This window comes from Saccostrea echinata, unplaced genomic scaffold (assembly GCF_033153115.1).
Source record: "Saccostrea echinata isolate AGI-Se365-2 ecotype Australia unplaced genomic scaffold, CSIRO_AGI_Sech_v1 ptg000010l, whole genome shotgun sequence".
Taxonomy (NCBI): domain Eukaryota; kingdom Metazoa; phylum Mollusca; class Bivalvia; order Ostreida; family Ostreidae; genus Saccostrea; species Saccostrea echinata.
Genome location: NW_026889759.1, coordinates 10,770,944 through 10,791,821, shown reverse-complemented (window position 1 = coordinate 10,791,821; position 20,878 = coordinate 10,770,944). Strand labels below are relative to the sequence as shown.

General features: G+C 35.2%; 1 protein-coding gene across 1 annotated transcript in view; it reads left to right on the top strand.

Moving 5' to 3' along the window:
* LOC133184381 (DNA-dependent protein kinase catalytic subunit-like) overlaps positions 1-20,878 on the top strand; it is a 53,350-nt gene that overhangs the window by 30,276 nt on the left and 2,196 nt on the right. The window contains exons 65-91 of the mRNA XM_061319434.1: positions 159-290; positions 731-910; positions 1,263-1,350; positions 2,555-2,675; positions 3,126-3,264; positions 3,999-4,073; positions 4,176-4,277; positions 4,429-4,557; positions 4,706-4,804; positions 4,951-5,059; positions 5,885-5,996; positions 6,083-6,275; positions 7,141-7,285; positions 9,213-9,403; positions 9,591-9,750; positions 9,967-10,139; positions 10,313-10,435; positions 10,572-10,648; positions 10,890-10,983; positions 11,392-11,589; positions 11,718-11,786; positions 13,830-13,980; positions 16,180-16,247; positions 16,432-16,652; positions 17,809-17,904; positions 18,349-18,501; positions 20,479-20,680. Coding sequence (XP_061175418.1) covers positions 159-290; positions 731-910; positions 1,263-1,350; positions 2,555-2,675; positions 3,126-3,264; positions 3,999-4,073; positions 4,176-4,277; positions 4,429-4,557; positions 4,706-4,804; positions 4,951-5,059; positions 5,885-5,996; positions 6,083-6,275; positions 7,141-7,285; positions 9,213-9,403; positions 9,591-9,750; positions 9,967-10,139; positions 10,313-10,435; positions 10,572-10,648; positions 10,890-10,983; positions 11,392-11,589; positions 11,718-11,786; positions 13,830-13,980; positions 16,180-16,247; positions 16,432-16,652; positions 17,809-17,904; positions 18,349-18,501; positions 20,479-20,680 — 3,600 coding nt within the window. The remainder of the gene's footprint in view (positions 1-158; positions 291-730; positions 911-1,262; positions 1,351-2,554; positions 2,676-3,125; positions 3,265-3,998; positions 4,074-4,175; positions 4,278-4,428; positions 4,558-4,705; positions 4,805-4,950; positions 5,060-5,884; positions 5,997-6,082; positions 6,276-7,140; positions 7,286-9,212; positions 9,404-9,590; positions 9,751-9,966; positions 10,140-10,312; positions 10,436-10,571; positions 10,649-10,889; positions 10,984-11,391; positions 11,590-11,717; positions 11,787-13,829; positions 13,981-16,179; positions 16,248-16,431; positions 16,653-17,808; positions 17,905-18,348; positions 18,502-20,478; positions 20,681-20,878) is intronic.

Sequence of the window (20,878 nt, the reverse complement as noted above, 5' to 3'; positions counted from 1 at the left end):
AAGCCATTCTGCATCTTAAGAGTTATGTTCCCTTTAATAAATTAACCATTTTATATTTGCCCACTGAGAAGGAGGACTAAAGCCTGAAGTGAATTTTTTCCTGTACACAGTAATTACATAATGTGTCTTTTAATCCAGCTTTCATTTTCCTTTTGAAGGAGGCCATGAAAGAACAGAAGTCTCGTCGAGAACACCAAGTGACCATGTACAGGAAGTATCGAAAAGGAGACTTACCAGATATACAGATAAAGTACTCCTACATAATAGCTCCACTTCAGGCAGTAGCTCATGTATGTCACACCCCTGACAGTAAAACTCTTACAGTACAAACCAAGTATACAGATAAAGTGCTCCAGGAAGGTCATATAAGTCACACGTGCATCGACATTAAAAACACTTACAGTACAATCCAGATATACAAAGTACTCCAAAATTATAGCAGTAGCTCATGTAAGTCACACCTGCACCAACATCAAAAACACTTCAGTACAAACCAGATATACAAAGTACTCCTATATTGTAGCTCCACTTCAGGCAGTAGCTCATGTAAGTCGCACCACCTGCAGTAAAACCCTTACACTACAAACACAAAAACAGAAAATACATGTTTATACACATGTACAAAAGCTATAATAATGGCTAAAGAATCCTTAGCAACATTCTCATACTATTTTTTTTTTCAAGAAAAATGGCTTAAAGAATTTTGTTTGTGCATTGTTTTGTTTTCTAGAGGGACAGTACTGTGGCCAAACTTCTGTTTGGGGCCATATTTAAAGGAATATTTGCTAAGATGGATGAAGTAAAAACAGAGAGGGAGGTACAAGAGACAATACAAGAGATTCAGAAGAGTATCGGTGTGGTGCTGACGTCCTCGATACAGTACTTCACACCATTCATCAGCTGTCTATTGGTAAGTCCATGGTCATCTGTACTGCATTATTTACCCAAACTCTGGTTTACTACTGTAAACCAACTTTTATTCACATGCCCAAGGAATATTTGTGAGTTTTGTGACCTTCTTTTAGGCACAAATATTTCTACTGCAAATCAGTTATTTAATTGTCTATTTACATTGTATGTAGAATGCTACCTCTATCATAAAAATTAACAGTTGGATTTCAGACTGACAGATGATAAATGAAAGTTGTTTTGAATAATAGTTGGTTTACAGCATTATGTACATGCACTCATTTATAGATTTTTGGAATTTGTCCAAGTTTTAAGTTGAATGTCTTGTATTATAAATTCTTCTCTATTTTCAGGACATCTTGTACAGTTTAAGAAGCAAACTGAATGTAGATGTATCTGATGTGAGTTCAGCAGCAACATTTGGAAATGTACAACCCCTGGGTAAGCAGCTGTTCTCATTGTTTGATTTAACTTGCTGTGCAAAGGAACAAACCTCTGAGAGTTAAAAAAAAATAAAAAATTTAACTTGCTTATTTGCTCACTTTTCATCATATTTTCATCAAAACTCATAGACTGATACATGTTGATGGGGACTATTCAACTGAGTCATAATTTTTGGACCTTGACCTCATACAAAGATTCAAATTCATGAGCAACTGAGTCATAATTGTTTGACCTAAACCTTTTAAATGACTTTGACATCACTATATTCCTTATTTTGCATTTATCTTTGTTCTAAAGAAACTGTTCAAGGTAATTTAATCAAACTTCATATAGAGATACAAATTGATAAGAGCTATTCAGCTGTCAAAATTCTTTGACCTTGACCTTCTATATGACCTTGACCTCACTATTAAAATGTTTTTGCATTTAGCACAGTTTAGAGGAAATTGTCCCTAATATTTTCATCAAACTTAATACACTTATACAAATTGGTAACAGCTATTCAACTGTGCCATTATTATCTTGTGTTGAGCTTCCAATGACCTTGACTTCACTTCTCCTTAATTTTGCACATACCTAAGTTTCAAAAAAATGTTCAAGATATTGTCTTCAAACTTTGTATACTGACACACATAAGTGTATGACCTTGAATTTAACATTTTTTTCTCATTTTACTCTTGCATATATTTCATCTTTATGAATTCCATAAAAGATAACTTCAGATCAAAGAAGGAAAGTACAATTCTTTTTTACTGTTGTGATACATTGGGCAGGTCTTCCTATCCTATGGACATATTTCTAGTTTTTTTCCCTGGAAGGAAAGATTCTTCAAAATTCTTTCCTTAGAAACCCCCCCCCCCCCCCGCAATTTCTCATGTCAATAAGTAAACTTCTTAGATAGTGTAAATCCTAATTTGTTATGTCATATCCTCCTCCCCCCCCCCCCCCTTTCCAAGTTAGGGAAAGGTTGTGAAACGAATTCACACTGTGTAGATTTTAATAAAATCAAGGCTGTAATTTTTTTTACCAAAATGCTGTAGATTTAACTTATTTAAAACTTGGCATTTGTCTTTCTTTTCGGCTGCAACGAGGGCTTTTATTTTTTTACGTATACATTTATTTGTCAGGAAGAGAAAAGTAACTCAGGTGAGCACTGTGGCCCATAGGCCTCTCGTTCTTGTTACATCTGTTCTTTCCATAGGAATCTGTGTACTGGAGGAGCAACTAATATCACAGAACGAAGATGAACGGCCATCAAAGAGAGGAAGAAGTGAGGGAGCAGTTGTATCCAGAGACACAAGAAGCTGGATTGAACTTGCAAGGTAACTGAACTCTCACACCAAAAGGATGGATGTACCGATTTACCATTGTACATCTGTGTCTCCTACCACCTGATTCACTTCATTGCAACTTTACAGAAACTACTTGTACATACTTATTCTTCTTAGAGAAAAGATTAAATGGGATATTAAACCTCTGTTTGAATGTCCATCATTTAATTTTTTTACTGACTGTTCACCTTTTGACCTTTAATTGTAACTTTTGGAGTCAAAGAGACACTATAATAGATATATTTGGTCAAGGCCTCATGTTAGATCAAATTTTGTAGGTCTGATACAAATTGCCTTCCTTGAATTTTATCTACTGAAAGGGCATTGAGTTTCACAAAAACGTCTTTCTCTTGGTAAAAGGGAAATGGGGAATTCATCAAAATATAGTCAAATCCAGGAAATATATGTGTATTAAAGAGTAAGTATGATTTTGTATTACAGATTGTATAAATCAGTGAAGGACTATGATGTACTGCTGGGGATCTTCAGTGACAAGATAGGAACACAGGAAATCACAAAGGAGGCTGTACAAATGGAGGCCAGAGGAGACTATTACAAAGCTGTTAAACTGTACAATCAGGTAAGAGAGAAAAGGGCGGGGGGCTACTACAAAGCTGTTAAACTCTACAATCAGGTCAGAGAGAGAAGGGGGAGGAGTACTACAAAGCTGTTAATCTCTATAATCAGGTCAGAGAGAGAGGGAGGGAGGGGGGAGAGGGGGAAGGTAGCAGAGAGAGGAGACTACTACAAAGCTGTTTAACTGTACGATTAGGTCAAATAGATGGGAAGAGACAGAGAAAGGGGGAGGGGGATCTAATTTATATACACTGTACATGTATTGACATTTAGTCCTTGGTATTTGATATGATGTAGTTATTTCTTTTTTTTGAAAGGGGGGGGGGGGATTTTAGCTAGTAATCAGGGCTAGAAATAATTTTTTTTCACTGGTCACTCAGGCTAATACCTTAAATTTTTACTGATCAACTGGGTACTTTCACTGTCTCACTGGGCCAGTAGATTTTAAAAGAACTGGCCCGAAACCGTAAGAATAATAATAATATTTTGTTTATATTGTGATACTTAATAGAACAACTTAACAAAACAAGAAACGACAGGACTTGAACACACACCCCTGTCAAGTTACATGTAACTAGCTCAATCATGAATGAATTTTATTATGCATAAAAAAGCACTGACCCAAAAGACACATGCCCTCTACAATGTACTAGCCCAGATTAAAAATTCACTGGCTCCAGACCAGCGGGCCATCAATTTTTTCGAACCATGGTAATATGTTTCTTTTAATTAAAACAGGCCATGTCATGTGAAGAGTGGGATGAAACTCCACCCACCATTGAAGTGGATATGTGGGATGAATCTAGGATGGAGGTATCTTACAGATAGTTAATTTCTGAGTAAAATCTTCTACTAATAGAGACTATTGATAAATGATAAAAGTGGAATAATGTTGTAAATTTACTTTCATTCTAGTGCCTAGACAACCTGTCTCAGTGGAAGGAGCTGGAGGGAGTGGCCATGTCTGGAATCAACAGCAAGTCTATCAACCAAGTGTGGAAGGATACATACTACCAGGTCAGGTCAAGGGCAGATCAAGGTCATTTTAAAGGACACATCATACACTGCAGTTATAGCCTTAAGAAGACATTGGCTTTTTGTTTTGGTTTACTTTGATGGGTACATTATTTGCAACAAATCATGAGGCATACTGGTTGTAATTTGACAGGAACACTACTTGCCATACATCATCAGAAGTAAGGTGAAGCTAATGCTACATGGAGATGATGATCAGCAGCCATTACTGACTTTTATTGATGACTGTATGAAGCAGCCAGACCAGAAGGCCCTGATAGAGGTATACTAAAACTAGATCTATCTTATTTCCTGATGAATGAATGACAGATTATCAGTGGCACAATACCTGACAAAGAATAATGATAAAGCCTTGGATTCTGATTTTAAAAGTTTGAACGGTCATTTTGCAGTGTACTTTGTTTTGACAGAGTCGATATTGTGAGGAGCTGGCTTTGATGTACATCTGGCAGGGGGACTATGACAGAGCAAGGCACTATTCCACAATGGCATCCCAACAGTTCTTGCTGGTATACCGATATAAGTCTTCATTCAGATAAAATAACTCAGACTCTTCTCTCTTATCCTTTGTTGTAAATTATTATTTTAAGACTCTGAATAGTAGTGCTAGATAGTTGAAGCAAGAATTTTACTGATGTTGGTTTCCTTTTACCAGGACTGGAGCAGCACAGACAGTCTGATGTCTGTCAGCAGGAGAAGCCAGCTACAGAATCTACAACCACTAGTGGAGCTACGGGAATTTCTGAGCTTTATGGAGCTTGAGAGTAAGTCAGTGTATCATTGTAAATCTGTGTTTACTTAGCTTTTGGTTAAACTACAGAATTTCCTCAACTTATGGAGCTTGAGTGTAAGTCACTTTACAAGCAGAAACTATTATTAAGTGTGTAACTACAGAATCTCCAGCCCTTATTGGAACTACATGAGTTTCTTAGGTTTATGATTTAGTCAGTTTTAGAGAAGACAAATGTGCAGCTACAGGATATACAGTCTCTGTTGGATTTATTCCAGTTTTAGTTTTATATGTAGGCTAGTGTAATCACTTAAATTAGCAAAAACATATATTGCCACAGAATCTCTGGCTTCAGAAGTAATATTTATTCTAAATTTTTTAAGTTTCTTTAATAAGAAGGTAATTTTTTATTGCTGTAGCATGACAATAATAATGCATGCCCATAGCAACAGTTTCAAAAGGGGGGGGGGGGCAACTTCCCAAAAATATCTGACAAGCAAGAAGAAAAACTGACCAAAAAGTGAGGGGGCCAACTTCCCAAAATAATCTGACAAGCAAGAAAAAAACCCATAATTAACCGTCCAATCGACCTTACTGCAACAAAAAGTTGAAAGGGGGGGGGGGGGGGCAACCAGCAAAATACTATACTCAAAAAAAGCCCATCCCCCCGTTCTTCGGGTCTGTAATGGTAGCAGGATTCTATTAGATGGGTTTGGAATATAAACGCTTTCGTTAATATCTAGGGAATTTAACTGTAATTTAATTTAAGAATTACATGTACTAGTTGAATGTGACTGAATGTTGTACACATTCAAATGTAAAAATAATATACTTATATGTAAATTGTGTTCTATTTCAGGCAATTTTACATCAGCGGGGCCTGCTAACTTGCTAATAGAGAGATGGCAGAACAGGTCCCTACATCCACTATTGGACCCTGAGGTTGTGTGGGATGACATTGTCACCAATAGGTAAACTAAAATGGAGTGCTAGATACTGCATGTATTTATCACATATCATTATGGAATCTAACAAGAATTCTTCAACTTTTCTGTAGAATGGTTTACCTAGACCACATATCAAACAAATTGTCCAGTTCTCTGGTGAAAAAAGAGGAAGATGCAATGGAGGAAGATGAAGAAGATATATTCCTGGAATCCAAAATCCAGCTCCGACTGAAGATGGCAGACAGCAGTTGTCAGAAGAGGAACCATAAACTGGCTCTTAATATACTGGCTGACATACACAAAGTAATTCTTAAGTCATGTTGAAATAAGATCGGATAAATTTTACCAGAAATTTTTATTTGGTTATTAAATCTTAGATACATATACTTTATTTTTTCCCCCGGAAATTTTATGTCTTAATTCTGTTCCATAAAATAACAAGTATTGTGTTTGATCTTGTAGTCATATAAAGTATTTATGTATTGTTAGAGACACATGGGCAGCTAAACAGATGACAGACAAAATTATCCTTATGTGCCCATCATTTTCAGCAGGCAACACACAAAAGGAATTTAAGTGATATAAATAAAGAACATTTTATATTTTTTAGTTGGATTTGGAATTGAGTGGGACAGGATTTTTTTATGTTTTCACGAGAGTGAAGCAAGAGTGAAAATATTTTTAAAAATCCTGTCTCATTAATGAAATTAAATCTACATTCAAGGACAAAACATTGAATTTTCTGTTTATTACATTTTCTTTGAATTTCCCTTTGCCTCTGTCTTTTCATAATTCAGTGTCATAAGCTGTGAATTCATAGGTGAGCAACTGTGAGACATCATAGCTATAAGTGATTGTGAGATTTAAAATTGTAAAGCTAACATGAATTTTAACAACTTTGAGAGACTTTGGCAGGTCAAGTCTCTTTCAGGATGGTTTATTTACTCTATCATGTAACAGGCTGGGGAGTATTTTTTTCATAAATTCTTTGTTAAGGGAAGGGAAAACTCGATTTTTTCTTCACTTTTGATATCATTTTTGCAGTGTAAAAAATTATCACTTTCATATGTTTTCACACTGTAAAAAAATACAACTTTCATTCCATTAATAAATTACAGTATTTCACTGTGGAAAATGTACTGGTAATAAACTATTTTTATCCTTCCAGAATTACAGAGATAAGGAGAATGAGATTTTGAATTTAGAATGGAGTCACTTGTACGCCAAAACTCACCAGCTGAGTGCCATGACAGCTGACATGGACTGGACTAATGACATTTTCTCAAGCATTTTGACAACAATAGACAGGCTTGGTATGTATTGGTATTATTTTACATGTACAGTAAACATCTTTTATAACGTATCTCAAGGGACTGTGATAAATCCTACGTTATAGCTGGCGTACGTTATAAACGGAGATCAGAAGTACTCAGTACACCTTTACCGTAAACACCTTTCAAACCGCTAGTGTGTTATTTATACTTTAAAGAATGAATATTATGTAAATAAATGATTTACAGGTATATTTGACTTCAATCCTTCTATTAAGAAAGATTAATATTCACTAACATTTTATTTTTTGCAAACTATAAATTATTTCCAAAGCACTATAAGTGCTGCACAATCTTGATAATCGTCAGATCATTTTAAAAAGAAGTCCGTATTGTTTGTCTATTTGGCCTGATGACATTTATTTACAAGTCTCCACAGTTGCCAGTGCGGAAAACACTTTTTTTTTACAACTTGAGATCATTTTACGTAAGTTGTACTTTCGGACAAATGTTAATTGATCGTCGGGTAGATGGTATACACGTACCAGGCACTGGCTCATGGTCCTCACTCTCGTCGCGGTCTATGGATTTTATTCAAACAATTAATTATGAATACATCTACCTGATGAACCTTATTCAAAGAATTTATGATAAATACATCTACCTGAAACAACAAAGAAACCTCGTTAGAAAAACACCCATTACGGGGCAACTATGAAGTCAACAAACCGTGACTAATCCGCGGTCACCGAGCTGATAGAAAAGGTGTGAAACCAGGTGTCAGCATACGTTATAAAAGGTATAATTATGTAACGGGACCAAATAATACTTTATAAGCAATACTACATTATATACAAATACATTATAAGCGGTGTTTATTTCAATGAAATATACAGACACTTTGCCGGGACTACAGAATGGCTACTTTACATCCAGAGATACTTTATAACCAAGTATGTTATAAAAGAAGTTTACTGTATTTTAGTCCCCACTATCTACTGAAAAAAAAAGGATCAAGGATAAGTTAATGCATAAAATGGCCCTGAAAGTATGTCTATAAATCAATCGTCAGTTACTATTAATTTTCACACATTAAAATGAAATACAAGCCGGCTTCATACTTTAATTTTCTGTTAAAGAAAAGTTCCCTTTCAGAATTTACTAACTGGATATCAGGGCTTGTGAAATTTCTATATTCATGACTTTCATAGAGAAATGTTGTTTTGGAATACATCTACTGTGAAATCACTAATTTTCATGGGGTTTAATTTTCGTTGTTTTCAAGGTAGGAAGAGACCCACGAATTCATGTCCACCACAATGTAAATTTTCCTATGTTTAACAACACAACTATTCTTCATCCACGAAATCAAATCCCCATGAACCCATATTTTTTCCTCAATCGATGAAAATTTTACCCCATGAAAATATGTGATTTTAGGGTACATGAAACTTTGAAAATAAGCACATCCCTCCATACAGAAAACGAAATCTGTAAAGATCATTAAAAGTTCTACCAATAATACTTGCTATTTGAAATACTTTAGCATATGTTTCACCATTATGGAGGACATTTTCATGATGCAGGACAACAGTTATGTAATTCATGATGTCATAAAGCAGAGACTTTTAAGAAGAAAACCCTCCCTTTTATCTTATCTCCTCTATCCTCATTCAGTTCACCCATCTGTATGTCTGTAGACACAAGGTTAAGCTCAACATTTACCTTCAGATATGGTGTCTCTGTGGATATAAATGAGATGTTTTTGATTGTGCCCCTGAGAAGAGTATCATTCCTGGATAAATCTAGTTTAGATGTGTAGCCATCATAGGTCCTGTTGATATTTTAGGCAATATTTAATAACACTAAACAGCTTTTCCATAAAATTACTTGGCCCCTTATAAGTTTTTTGTGAACATTAATTTTTACATCACATATGAGAAATAATTTGTTCTTTCTTAATTGGTAGGTAAATTTAAGGACAGCCAAATCCTTAGGCGAGAGCCTGGGTTAGGGCGCAGACATTTTGTTCTGATGGGACAAGCTTATGGCTTGTTGACTAAAGGAGTACTTAGTGAAAACTGCTTTAGTAGCCTTAGTGACAAAAACTCAGAGAAAATTATGTCCATGATCAAGGTTCCCAAGCTTGACCAGAGAGAGGTAATTAGAACAATGTGTACATATGTATCACAGTGGCATTAAAAAATTAATCAGGAATTTTAATCATTCAAAGATACATGTATATGTACATGTGTATTTATGACTTTTCTTTTTGAACATACAGATGTTGCATAGTTTTAGTATTTAAAAGAAAAATCTCTCTTACAATTTCGATTTGTCTTTTTAGATAGCTAAATGCCTTGTTGATGAAGGATACAAGCAGATGAAGACAGCTTTATCCTATGATGGCCGATCAACAAGGACCTGTCGCTATGGTTTAGAAGAGGCATATCTAGCTGTGTCCCAGTACTGTAATAAGTTCCTCAGAATGGCTGTGGATGATGAAGGTCACTTGTTTTTTCATAACGTTGGATTTTAAAATCCACGCTGCAACACGTTTTCTTATACACTGTATTATGAATACTACTCATTTCTCTTTTACCGTCTCAAACATATGTTTAAGCTTTTGGTCTCTGCTGTTTGCCTCAGTTTGAATCACATTATTTTCTTATCTTGGTTAATGTGGAGTCTGAGTAATGGTATTGAAATTTTGTATTAATCAGAGACGGAACATTTATCGCTTTCTAAAGAGAGTCTGAAGAGCTTCCCAGAAACCATAACTGTCTGTCTGCTGAATGCTATGAAGTTTGATTCTATGGAGGCCAGACAGAGATTTCCACGGTTACTGCAGTTGGTGGAAATGTATCCAGAAATTCGCTCCACTTTTATTGAAAAGGTTTTAAAAAAAAACATTATACCAGTTCATTTACCTGATATAATGCTTTCAGACATACAAATTTAAAAATGGGGGCAAGATGATTTTGTAACAAGTGGTTTGCTAATTTGAAAACACTATTATTTTCTTTTTGTGATTATGAGTTTTATCAGTTATTTTCTTTTAATGTTCAGAGTAAACAGGTTCCCTGCTGGATGTTCATTATGTGGATTAGTCAGATGATGGCTTTGTTAGATAAACCAGAGGGCAGCACTGTACACCACATTCTGACGGAACTTACCGAAAACTACCCACAGGTCTGTGCCATTGTATCTCAAGATCTCATATGTGTCTATTTAAAGTCTGTTCAAACTGAATCAAAATTTTGTTTCATCTGGAAGACTAGGAGTTGTGTAAGTGTTCTTGGATAATATGACATATTGTTTTACATAGGCTGTAGTTTATCCCTTCAAGCTGAGCAGTGAGGGATACAACATTACAGACAAAAAAGATGAAGCTTTTATTGCAAGGTAATAACATACATGTACATGTTAATGTATTTCAGGTTGAAATTCTTGTTGCTAACTTTTATCTCTGCATGTATTTATTAGAATTTGATTTTTTTTCTTCTTCTCTTGTACTAAGTAACAGATTTTTTTTTACTGCCTCATTATGACTTCTGAGAGAAAAGCTTCCTTTTTCAACATATACAGAAACATACATGCTTTATTAGATAAAATGAATACACATAATTGTAAATATATTTTGTAGCCTGAATGATAAGTTGGGAGATGATCAGCTTCCTTTGGTGTCAAAGTTCATCTCAGCCCTGGAACACATGAGTCAACCCGATCAAATTTTCAAGGTTCAGTGAAAACAATGCATTCATGTATTTTCCTTAGATTATCTCCCTTTTACAAAAAAATTTAGTGTTTCATATCGGCAGAAAAGTTTTTACTGAATCTCTTAACATTTCACAAAGAATATTTGCATGTGAGAAAATGTGATGGAGCTGAATATTGTTCCATTCTGCTTTTAGACAAAGAGTTAGAAAGAGATAATGAAAATAATATTATTTCTTAATCCCTCACATAGAAACTAAGCAGTTAATTTTTAAGTGTTTTTTATGTGATATACATGTACATGTATGCTTATATACATGTAATATCCTTTCACATTTTGTTATTTGATGCACATGTGAGACACCTGGTGATGTAGTTAAGAGCTGGTAAAAGGAAATGAATTTTTACATTAATGTATTTCCTTATTAAAGGACTGGTTTGATGACACAAGACTGAAATTCAACAAGAAGAAACCAGATAAAAAAGCCATGAGGCAGGAATTTCAGATCATGTACAAGAAAGTTCTTGAGCTTAACGAGACTGTGGGTCGAGGAGCAAGCCAAAGATCTCAGACTGAGGAAACCTTGAGCACAGTGGACAAAGGGAAATATCCCAAAAAGTTTGCAGAGGTAAGTACATGTACTTGAATGAAGTTTTTGGAGACTGGTATCAAACTTAGTATGCACACCACATGGCATTTGAAAATAACGTTTGAATATGGTATGTTCCCATCAAGGGTTATTCTTTTAATTGACAGAGATTCAAGAAGGATGTTGACAGTTGCTTTGGAAAAGATGGAGAAAAAATTATGGATATGACATTAGGTGTAAGTTTAAAAACACTAGAAATTACTGACCATAGTTATTTAGAAGTAAAAGTAGTTTTCAGAAAATCCTTCATATCTGATTTATTACTAAACAATAGCACATCATTAGGGATTCAATTCGGCTGTCAATTAATTTTCTGCCAAAATAATATAAGCACAGAATCAATTCTTCTAAATATTGCAGCTAAATTTCTTGAAGTAGTGTTTGTATGTTAGTCTCATAGTTATATGTAAAACTTCTCATCAAATGAGTGTTGAAATTTTTAGCTCACCTGAGCTGAAAGCTCAAGTGAGCTTTTCTGATCACATTTTGTCCGGCGTCTGTCTGTCCGTCCGTCTGTCTGTCTGTGAACTTTTCACATTTTTGACTTCTTCTCAAGAACCACTGGGCCAATTTCAACCAAACTTGGCACAAAGTATCTTTGGGTAAAGGGGATACAAGTTTGTTCAAATGAAGGGCCATGCCCTCTTTCAAGGGGAGATAATAAGGAATTAGTGAAAAAATAATGGCATCATTTAAAAATCTTCTTCTCAAGAACCACAGGGCCAGGAAAGATAAAACTCATGTGAAGCATCCTCAGGTAGTGTACATTCAAGTTTGTTCAAATCATGACCCCCGGGGGTAGGGCGGGGCCACAATGGAGGATCAAATTTTTACATAGAAATATATAGGAAAAATCTTTTAAAATCTTCTTCTCAAGAACAGCAAAGCCATGATGAGTCATATTTATATGGAAGCATCCTCAGGTAGTGTAGATTCAAGTTTGTTCAAACCATGACCCCCGGGGGTAGGGTGGGGCCACAATGGAGGATCAAAGTTTTACATAGAAATATAAAGGAAAAATCTTTTAAAATCTTCTTCTCAAGAACAGCAAAGCCATGATGAGTCATATTTATATGGAAGCATCCTCAGATAGTGTAGATTCAAATTTGTTCAAATCATGACCCCGGGGGGTAGGGTGGGGCCTAAATGGAGGATCAAAGTTTTACACAGAAATATATAAGAAAAATCTTTAAAAATCTTCTTAAGAGTCATATTTATATGGAAGCATCCTCAGGTAGTGTAGATTCAAGTTTGTTCAAACCATGACCCCCGGGGGTAGGGCGGGGCCGCAATGGACTATCAAAGTTTTACATAGAAATATATAGGAAAAATCTTCTTCTCAGGAACAGTAAAGCCCAGATTTGTCATATTTATACGGAAGCATCCTCAGGTAGTATAGATTAAAATTTATTCAAATCTTGACCCCCGGGGTAGGGCGGGGCCACAATGGAGGATCAAAGTTTTACATAGAAATGTATAGAAAAAATTTAAAAAATCTTCTTCTCAGGAACAGCAAAGCCCTGATTGATCATATTTATTTGGAAGCATCCTCAGGTAGTGTAGATTCTATTTTGTTCAAATCATGACTCCCGTGGATAGGGTGGGGCCACAATGGAGGATCAAAGTCTTATATAGAAATATATAGGAAAATATCTTCTTCTGAAGAACTGCAAACCATGATTAGTCATTTTGATTCAATTTTGTTCAAATGATGACCCCCAGGGGTAGGGTGGGGCCCAATGGGGGATTGAAAGTTTTACATAAGAATATATAGAAAAAATATTTTTTCTCAAGTTCAGAAAAGCTATATTTAGTCATATTGATATGGAAGCATCCTCAGGTAGTGTTGATTCAAGTTTGTTCAAATGATGACCCCTGGGAAAGGGAGGAGCCACAATGGGGGATCAAATTTTTACAAAGGAATATATGGGAATTTTTTTGAAAAACTTCTCAAGTACAACAAAGCCATTTGTTATATTGACACGGAAGCATCATCAGGTTGTTTAGAATTCATCCCCCCCCCCCCAGTAATCTTTTCAATACTGAACTGATTTGTGCTTTTTCCTAGCCAATGTGCTCAGGTGAGTGATGTGGCCCATGGGCCTCTTGTTATTTCTTTACTTTCCTAGACAACCCAAGTCAATATAGTGCATTCATCGAGAGATTTTGATCACTGAGATTTACAAGACAGAAACGTGTTCTCACTTTTTTTAAAACAGAAATTTGTAAATGCTTACAAGAAAGTCTACACAGACATGACAAATGAAGTGAAGGGGAATAACTTGAAGCCCCCAGAAACGCTAAAGGATTACTGCCAATGGTTGTCAGATTTCAACCCCAGCATTCAGGGCAAGGATCTAGAAATTCCAGGTGTGTAAAAATCTTCATAACATTTTGATATGTAATTGTATTTTATGCAAGATAATAACCTGTTTTGCAGTTTCTGCATATTAGAAATATGTCTTACAGGCCTTTTCATTAAAACAGGTGAATGAAAAAAGATTTTCAATAATATTTCAGAATTTAATTAATAGTTTTTGATAGAATTTTTTATGCCCCACAATGAATGGGTATAGTATTTGTCTTGTCTTCCATCCTTCTGTCCTTCCATCACACTTTGCATTTAGCTCAGTTTCAAAGAAACTATTCAAGATATTGTAACGAAACCGAGGGTATAAGGTTAATCGTGGGCCGCTGTTGGTTTCTGGTAACTGGTCAAGGTTGAAATGGTTGTCCACAAAATTTATATAAAATCGGAATAACGACCAATTTTTGGTCCACTAAATAATTGGCGAAATGACCAAATTTTAGTTCACTATAATATCTGCACTAGAACCGTGATGAATAACACGTTGTAAAGTTTATTATATTTATTAAGACGATCAAATGGTTCAGTTATAAGCACAATGATAAACTTGGTTGGTACAATGTTATTTGGTTAATACAAAGATGACGAACCAATGGTCAATCCAGGACGTTTCTACTCTAAATGATTCTTCACTAATGATTTCGCATACATAGACTTGGTACTGTTTGTACAAATATACCACTGTCTTACACCCGAAGTATACGGAGTTCTACCCACTGCAGACTGAAGTATACAGAGTCGCTACCCACTGCAGACTGACTTCTAAACACAAAACAGCTGTCTTTTATAGACAAAAGTTGTTATGATGACATATAAACGTCAGATACAAATAACGTCACAATCAATATCTAATTTGTAAGTTAGCGGGTTTTAACCACTAAAATCACTAAATAACATTGTACCTATATAGAGCATATACAATATAACGCTTTGTAATTACAATACATAAATCAAATTGATAAAGTTCAAATAATCAATTATTGTTCAATTCTTTCGTTCATTGTTCATTGACAAATATTTTAGTAGTTTATATACATCAGGTTCAGGGTCTGTTTATTCAGAACTTGTCAACAACAGTTAATCCGAATTTCACAGGTAAGCTTATCGGAACGTAACAATATTTTATCAAACTTGATGCCTTTTGTGGCTCCACCCTATACACAGCAGCTGTGATTTGATCAAAAATGATTCTGCATTCCAAAGGAGGCTTCCACATTGATATGATTCATCACAATTTTGCTGTTCTTGACGAGGAGTTTTAAAGATTTTTCCCTATATAATCCTATTTTGGCCCCACCCTTATGCTGATACATATTAGTGAGAGTTTTTCAACTGCATTATATTTAAAAATGTTTACCTTGAACTTCTCCTGACCTTTACCTCACTTTTCTTAAATTTGCATATTGCTCAGATTCAAAGAAACTATTTAAAATATTTTTAGTCCCCTACCGGTGAAACCGGAGGGGACTATAGGTTTCCTCTGAGTCTGTCCGTCCGTCTGTCTGTCCGTCTGTCTGTCTGTCTGTCTGTCCCTCTGTCTGTCTGTCTGTCTGTCCCTTTGTCTGTCTGTCAGTCTGTCCCACTTGGTTTTCCGCACTTTTTTCTTAAACGCTTGCAGATATTGAGCTGATTTTTGGTATGTGAGTGTATCTTGAGGAGTTACAGATCAAGTTTGCATTTCGTTCCGCTTCATTGATTTTTGACGGAATTACGGCCTTTTCAATTTTTACGGGTTTTCCGCAATTTTCTTCTAAACGCTTGTAGATATTGAGCTGATTTTTGGTATGTGGCTTTACCTTGATTAGTTATAAATCAAGTTAGCATTTTGTCCCGCTTCATTCATTTTTGACGGAATTATGGCATTTTCAATTCTTAGCGGGAACCAGATTACACTTGCCGGTAGGGGACTAGTATTGCTAATGCAATACTCTCAGAATGCTTGTTATGTAAGCATTTTTTTTTATCTTTGACTTTCCCAATAACCTTTGACTTTATTATTCACTGTGTATAAAACTCAGTTTTGAAGAAACGATTCAAGATATTTTCATCAAAGATACACTAATACAAAATTTCATATTGCATTACTAATGAACCCTTGGAGGGGCATTCATGTCCTATGGACATATTTCTAGTTCTTTAAATAAGTATGTTCAATTTTATTTTTTCCTCAAAATTTGTAAACCAGTATCTTGTATCGTCAGGTCAGTACGATGGAGTGACAAAACCATTGCCCGAGTATCACATCAAAGTGGTTGGATTTGATCAAAGGGTGAGTGGGAAGATTTTTTTCCAAAAACTGGAAGCGAATTGTATTGTTAAGTCAAAGAGCAGGGAGTCTTATGATTATCATTCTTATACAAAGAATAATTTTAAATTATATAAAGGATATTAATTAGTTTAAGTTGAGAAAGTGGAGGATAGGAATCTGTAAATTGATGTGAACTCCTTGCTAGGTAAAAGTTATGACCTCAATACGTAAACCAAAGAGGATAACGATTCGTGGAAATGATGAGAGGGAGTACCATTACCTTGTGAAGGGAGGAGAGGATTTAAGGCAGGATCAGAGGATAGAACAACTCTTCTTCCTGATGAACCAGGTCTTGGAGAGTGACCCAGCCTGTAAACAGAGGAACCTTAAAATCAAAACCTACCAAGTCATTCCAATGACACCAAGGTTAGTCTAAACTTTATATCCAGGTCCTTGAGAGTGACCCAGCCTGTAAACAGTGGAACGTTAAAATCAAACCCTACCAAGTCATTCCAATGACACCAACGTCAGTCAAAATAAAGTACCACATGAGTAGTGTGGCCCATAAAGAGATGAATATAAAAATAAACACTTTTCAAGTTATACTCATGACACCAAGGTGAGTCTAAATACAAGGTCTTGTAAATTACCTGGCCTGTGAACAGAGGAATCTAAAAAATCAAAACTTAACAAGTCATTCCCATGACACCAAGATTACTAGTCTTAAGTATAGAACTGGGCTCTGATGAAGGACAGAAGAACCTAAAAGTGAAACTAATCAGTTTAAATATAGAACCAGATCTTAGAGTGATCTAGCTTGTAAACAGAGGAAGTCAAAAAATGCAAATTTTATGCCCTTCCTCCCTCTTTTCAAAAAAAATGGAGCCTATGTAACACGTAATGCTACACATGCTGGGAAGTCAGTAGGTCAATGCTGTTGAACCAATACATTGAAAATCCTTTGTCAATCCTCATACACTGATTGCCTGTGTCAGATGACCTTTATGATTTTGTGGTTGAAAGGTCATCTATGTTCTAATTTTATTTTTTGCTGCATTTGCAATAAATGTTGTTCAAGCAGTACCTAACATGTCATTTAATTGATAATTTTCAAACTTTAAACACAGGTTGAAAATAATATGCAGATAACCCTTATTGATTTTCAAGTCAAAGGTCAGGAAGTTTCAATATCACTGTCATCTAATCAATATCTTAAGAATACTTTGCTTGATAGTCATCAAACTTCATATGCAAATTCACCTTGATGGGTGAATGATTGCTAGTTTTTCTGGTCAAAAGAATGAAAGTCACAAGACTCACTAACATACTCAGTTCAGAAGATTTACTATGCAGATCAGACATTAAAACATTTTAGATCCATTGGCTATTTCCCCATCTTTCTACCATATATGTTATCTGATGGAAGAGACAACAAAGAGATTAATGTTGTCCACATTTCTCACATACAGAGGTTGACATGAGTAGGAGATAATCTTTAGTCAAGTATGGAAGCAAATTTTCCAGTAATTATTTTCTTTGAATATGTACATGTATATTATAGTTTTTCAACATTTTATTTCAGAGTTGGTCTTATAGAATGGATGAACAACACTATACCACTGAAAGATTTCCTGTATTCCAATCTCACAGACCAGGAAACCAAATTCATGCACAGCAAGTAAGTAAATTATACCACCATGACGTATCCCACCATGATAATCAAAGAAAAATGGCAACTCAGGTGTAATATTATTATATGATAGTGATACAAGTCTGAGACTGAATTGAGTAATGCTTTGTTACTCATCTTCTCAGCCTGAGATCCACATTGATAAAATTTCGATTGTTTGCAGACTGCTCCACTTTAAATGATGAACAAAATCAACTGATATTTCAAAGTGCTTTGACTTCATTCATTATTATAATATGTTTTCAGTTCTTTTTGATTTTTTTTTTTTTTTTTGATGTCTTTCATTTTAATTATTTTTTTTTTTACTTAAAAATTATTTTTAGTGGTTGTTTTACAGTTCTATCCCAAGTTGAGAGCAGCAAAAATAAAACTGCAGCAAAAATACAGTTGGATACAGTATCATAAGCATGAATTAAATATGTTTCATTTTAGGCAAGGACCCATGCACCTTCACACTACTTGGATAATGAAACTAAACAAAGATCAAATTCCTGCCTACATGCAGATGTACCTGAAATATAATATGACAGAAACGAAGCGAGAACTACAGAAGAAAGAAAGTTGTGTGCCATGGGATTTATCAAGGTACATTACAAGATGTTAATCACTCAATGCCCTTGTTTATGTAATGCAGTGAACATTTTTTTATGCCTGATTAATGAAAGATGGGGAAGAAATATTCAATAATATTGTAGCAAGGAAACAGTTTTAAGAGCACCTCATTTTGTTGGTTCCTCTGTACATGTACGTCTGTAAACTTTTCACATTTTTGACCCCCTTAATTTGAACAAAAAGGCTTTTTAAAGTAAATCTGCAGTTTCCACTAGTAAAACTGGAAGTGTGTTAAAATTAAACACAAGGCCCAAAGGCCACAATGCTCACCAGAGTATCCTTAGCCTTGTTGTACTCCAGATTTTCCCACACTTTATTCCCATGAAAAATTGTTACCCCATATTGTGGGCCACCTCACTCTAAGGAGTCTCTGAATCCACACAACATGAGGATGCAATAATATGATGAACATGGCCTTATTTTGTTTTTCATCCATTTTAAAAAATTTGATCCCAAATTTTAGCCTTATTTTAACCAATAATTGAAAAAAAAAGTGAATCGACACAAGGTTGAAATGATTGCAAAAGAATGATTTTATTGTGGTTCTTAGGAAGACTTTATAAAAAGATTTTTTCCCTATGTATATTCCCATATAAAATGTTATCCCCTATTGTGGCCCCACCCAAGGTCTATATTAATATCACTAGTCATGGCCCTGCTGTTCTTGAGAAGATTTTATTCTAGATATTCCCATGTAAAATTTTGATCCCTATTGTGGCCCTAACCTACCCCTGAGGCCCATGATTTGAACAATTTAGAATCTACATTATATCAGGAAACTTTCACATACGTTTTCATCTTTTCTGAACCAATGGTACTTGAGATTTTCAAAGGTTTTTTCCCTTCATATTTCCTTGTAAAACATTGATCACCTATTATGGCCCCACCCTATGTGGGGGTGAGGAGAGAGAGATGATTTTGAACAATTTAGAATCTACATTATATCACAAAGCTTACTTATAAGTTTCATCTTTTCTGGCCCCCCGGGTTCTAAAGACTTTGTCCTATATTTTCCCATGTAAAACTTTGATCCAATATTGTAGCCCTACCCTACCCTGGGTCCATGATATGAGCAATTTAGAACCAACGTTATATCAAGAAGCTTTCACATAAGTTTTAACTTCTCTGATCAGTGATTCAGGAGAAGAATTTTTAATGACCAAAACCTTTTCTTGATTATGTCCCATTGCAACAATTCTGAATCCCCTGAATCCCCTTTACCAAAGGATATTTTGTGCCAACTTTGATTATAACTGACCCAGTGGTTCTTGAGAAGAGGTCAAAAAAGTGTCAAGTTTAAAGATGGACAGACAGAAGAACAGCTAGACATATGGATGCCAGACAACATGTGATCAGATATGTTCACTCGAGCTAACAATGCCCTTTTCCAAGTGGAAGTAACAAAGTGTCATGAAATCTTTGGAAAGTCACAGAAAGTCTACTCAGTAATTGTAAGAAGTGACAATCTTCCATATGGAATATGTACATTCAAATTTGTGCAACTGATAGTCCTAAAATGGGTTCAGACCACAAATTTTTACATCTTAATAATGGGAGAGAAATCTGTAGAAAGCTTTTTGGGAAGAACAGGAAGACTACAGTTCTTCATTTAGGATCTTTAAATTGAAAATATTTTTCATAGGGATAACACTATCATTGGTGTTTAAGTAAAATCTTCAAAATCTGTTAAAAGAGCAAAGCCACAAATTATAAAATTCATGTGTATTAAGACTGGAGCTTGAGGTGACTCAGATGAGCATTGCTGCCCATTGGTCTTCATTGATAGACATTAATAAGCATAAAAAATGCAGTACCGGTATATATGCATTGTGCAATTTGCATATCATTCTCTCCTCCTACTATAATATGGAACGGTAAAAGGTTCCACAGTAATTTTCTACACCATGAAGACTTGAACTTTCTAAAGGACATTTCACCAATGTTTTGTAGGCGTGCTTTCCACAAGATGAGCACTTCCCCAGAAGCATTCCATGTCCTCCGCTGTAAGTGTGCCTCGACTCATGCCTTGATCTCCATTTGTCAGTACATACTCGGGATTGGTGATCGTCATTTGTCCAACTTTATGGTGAACTTAAAGAATGGGGAGATAGTGGGCATTGATTTTGGCCATGCCTTTGGCTCTGCTACACAGGTAAGTATGCATGTAACAACACGGACAGCAGCAATTTTCAACAAAGAATGATAGGACACAAGAGTCCTGGTAAAAGGCCAAAATTGAAAATTAAATAAAATGTTTATTTCTTTCCATAATATAAATCCCTGATATCCTAACTACAAATGTATGTATTCTTAATATTATTTGAAATTAAAAACTCTACCAAGGAAAACC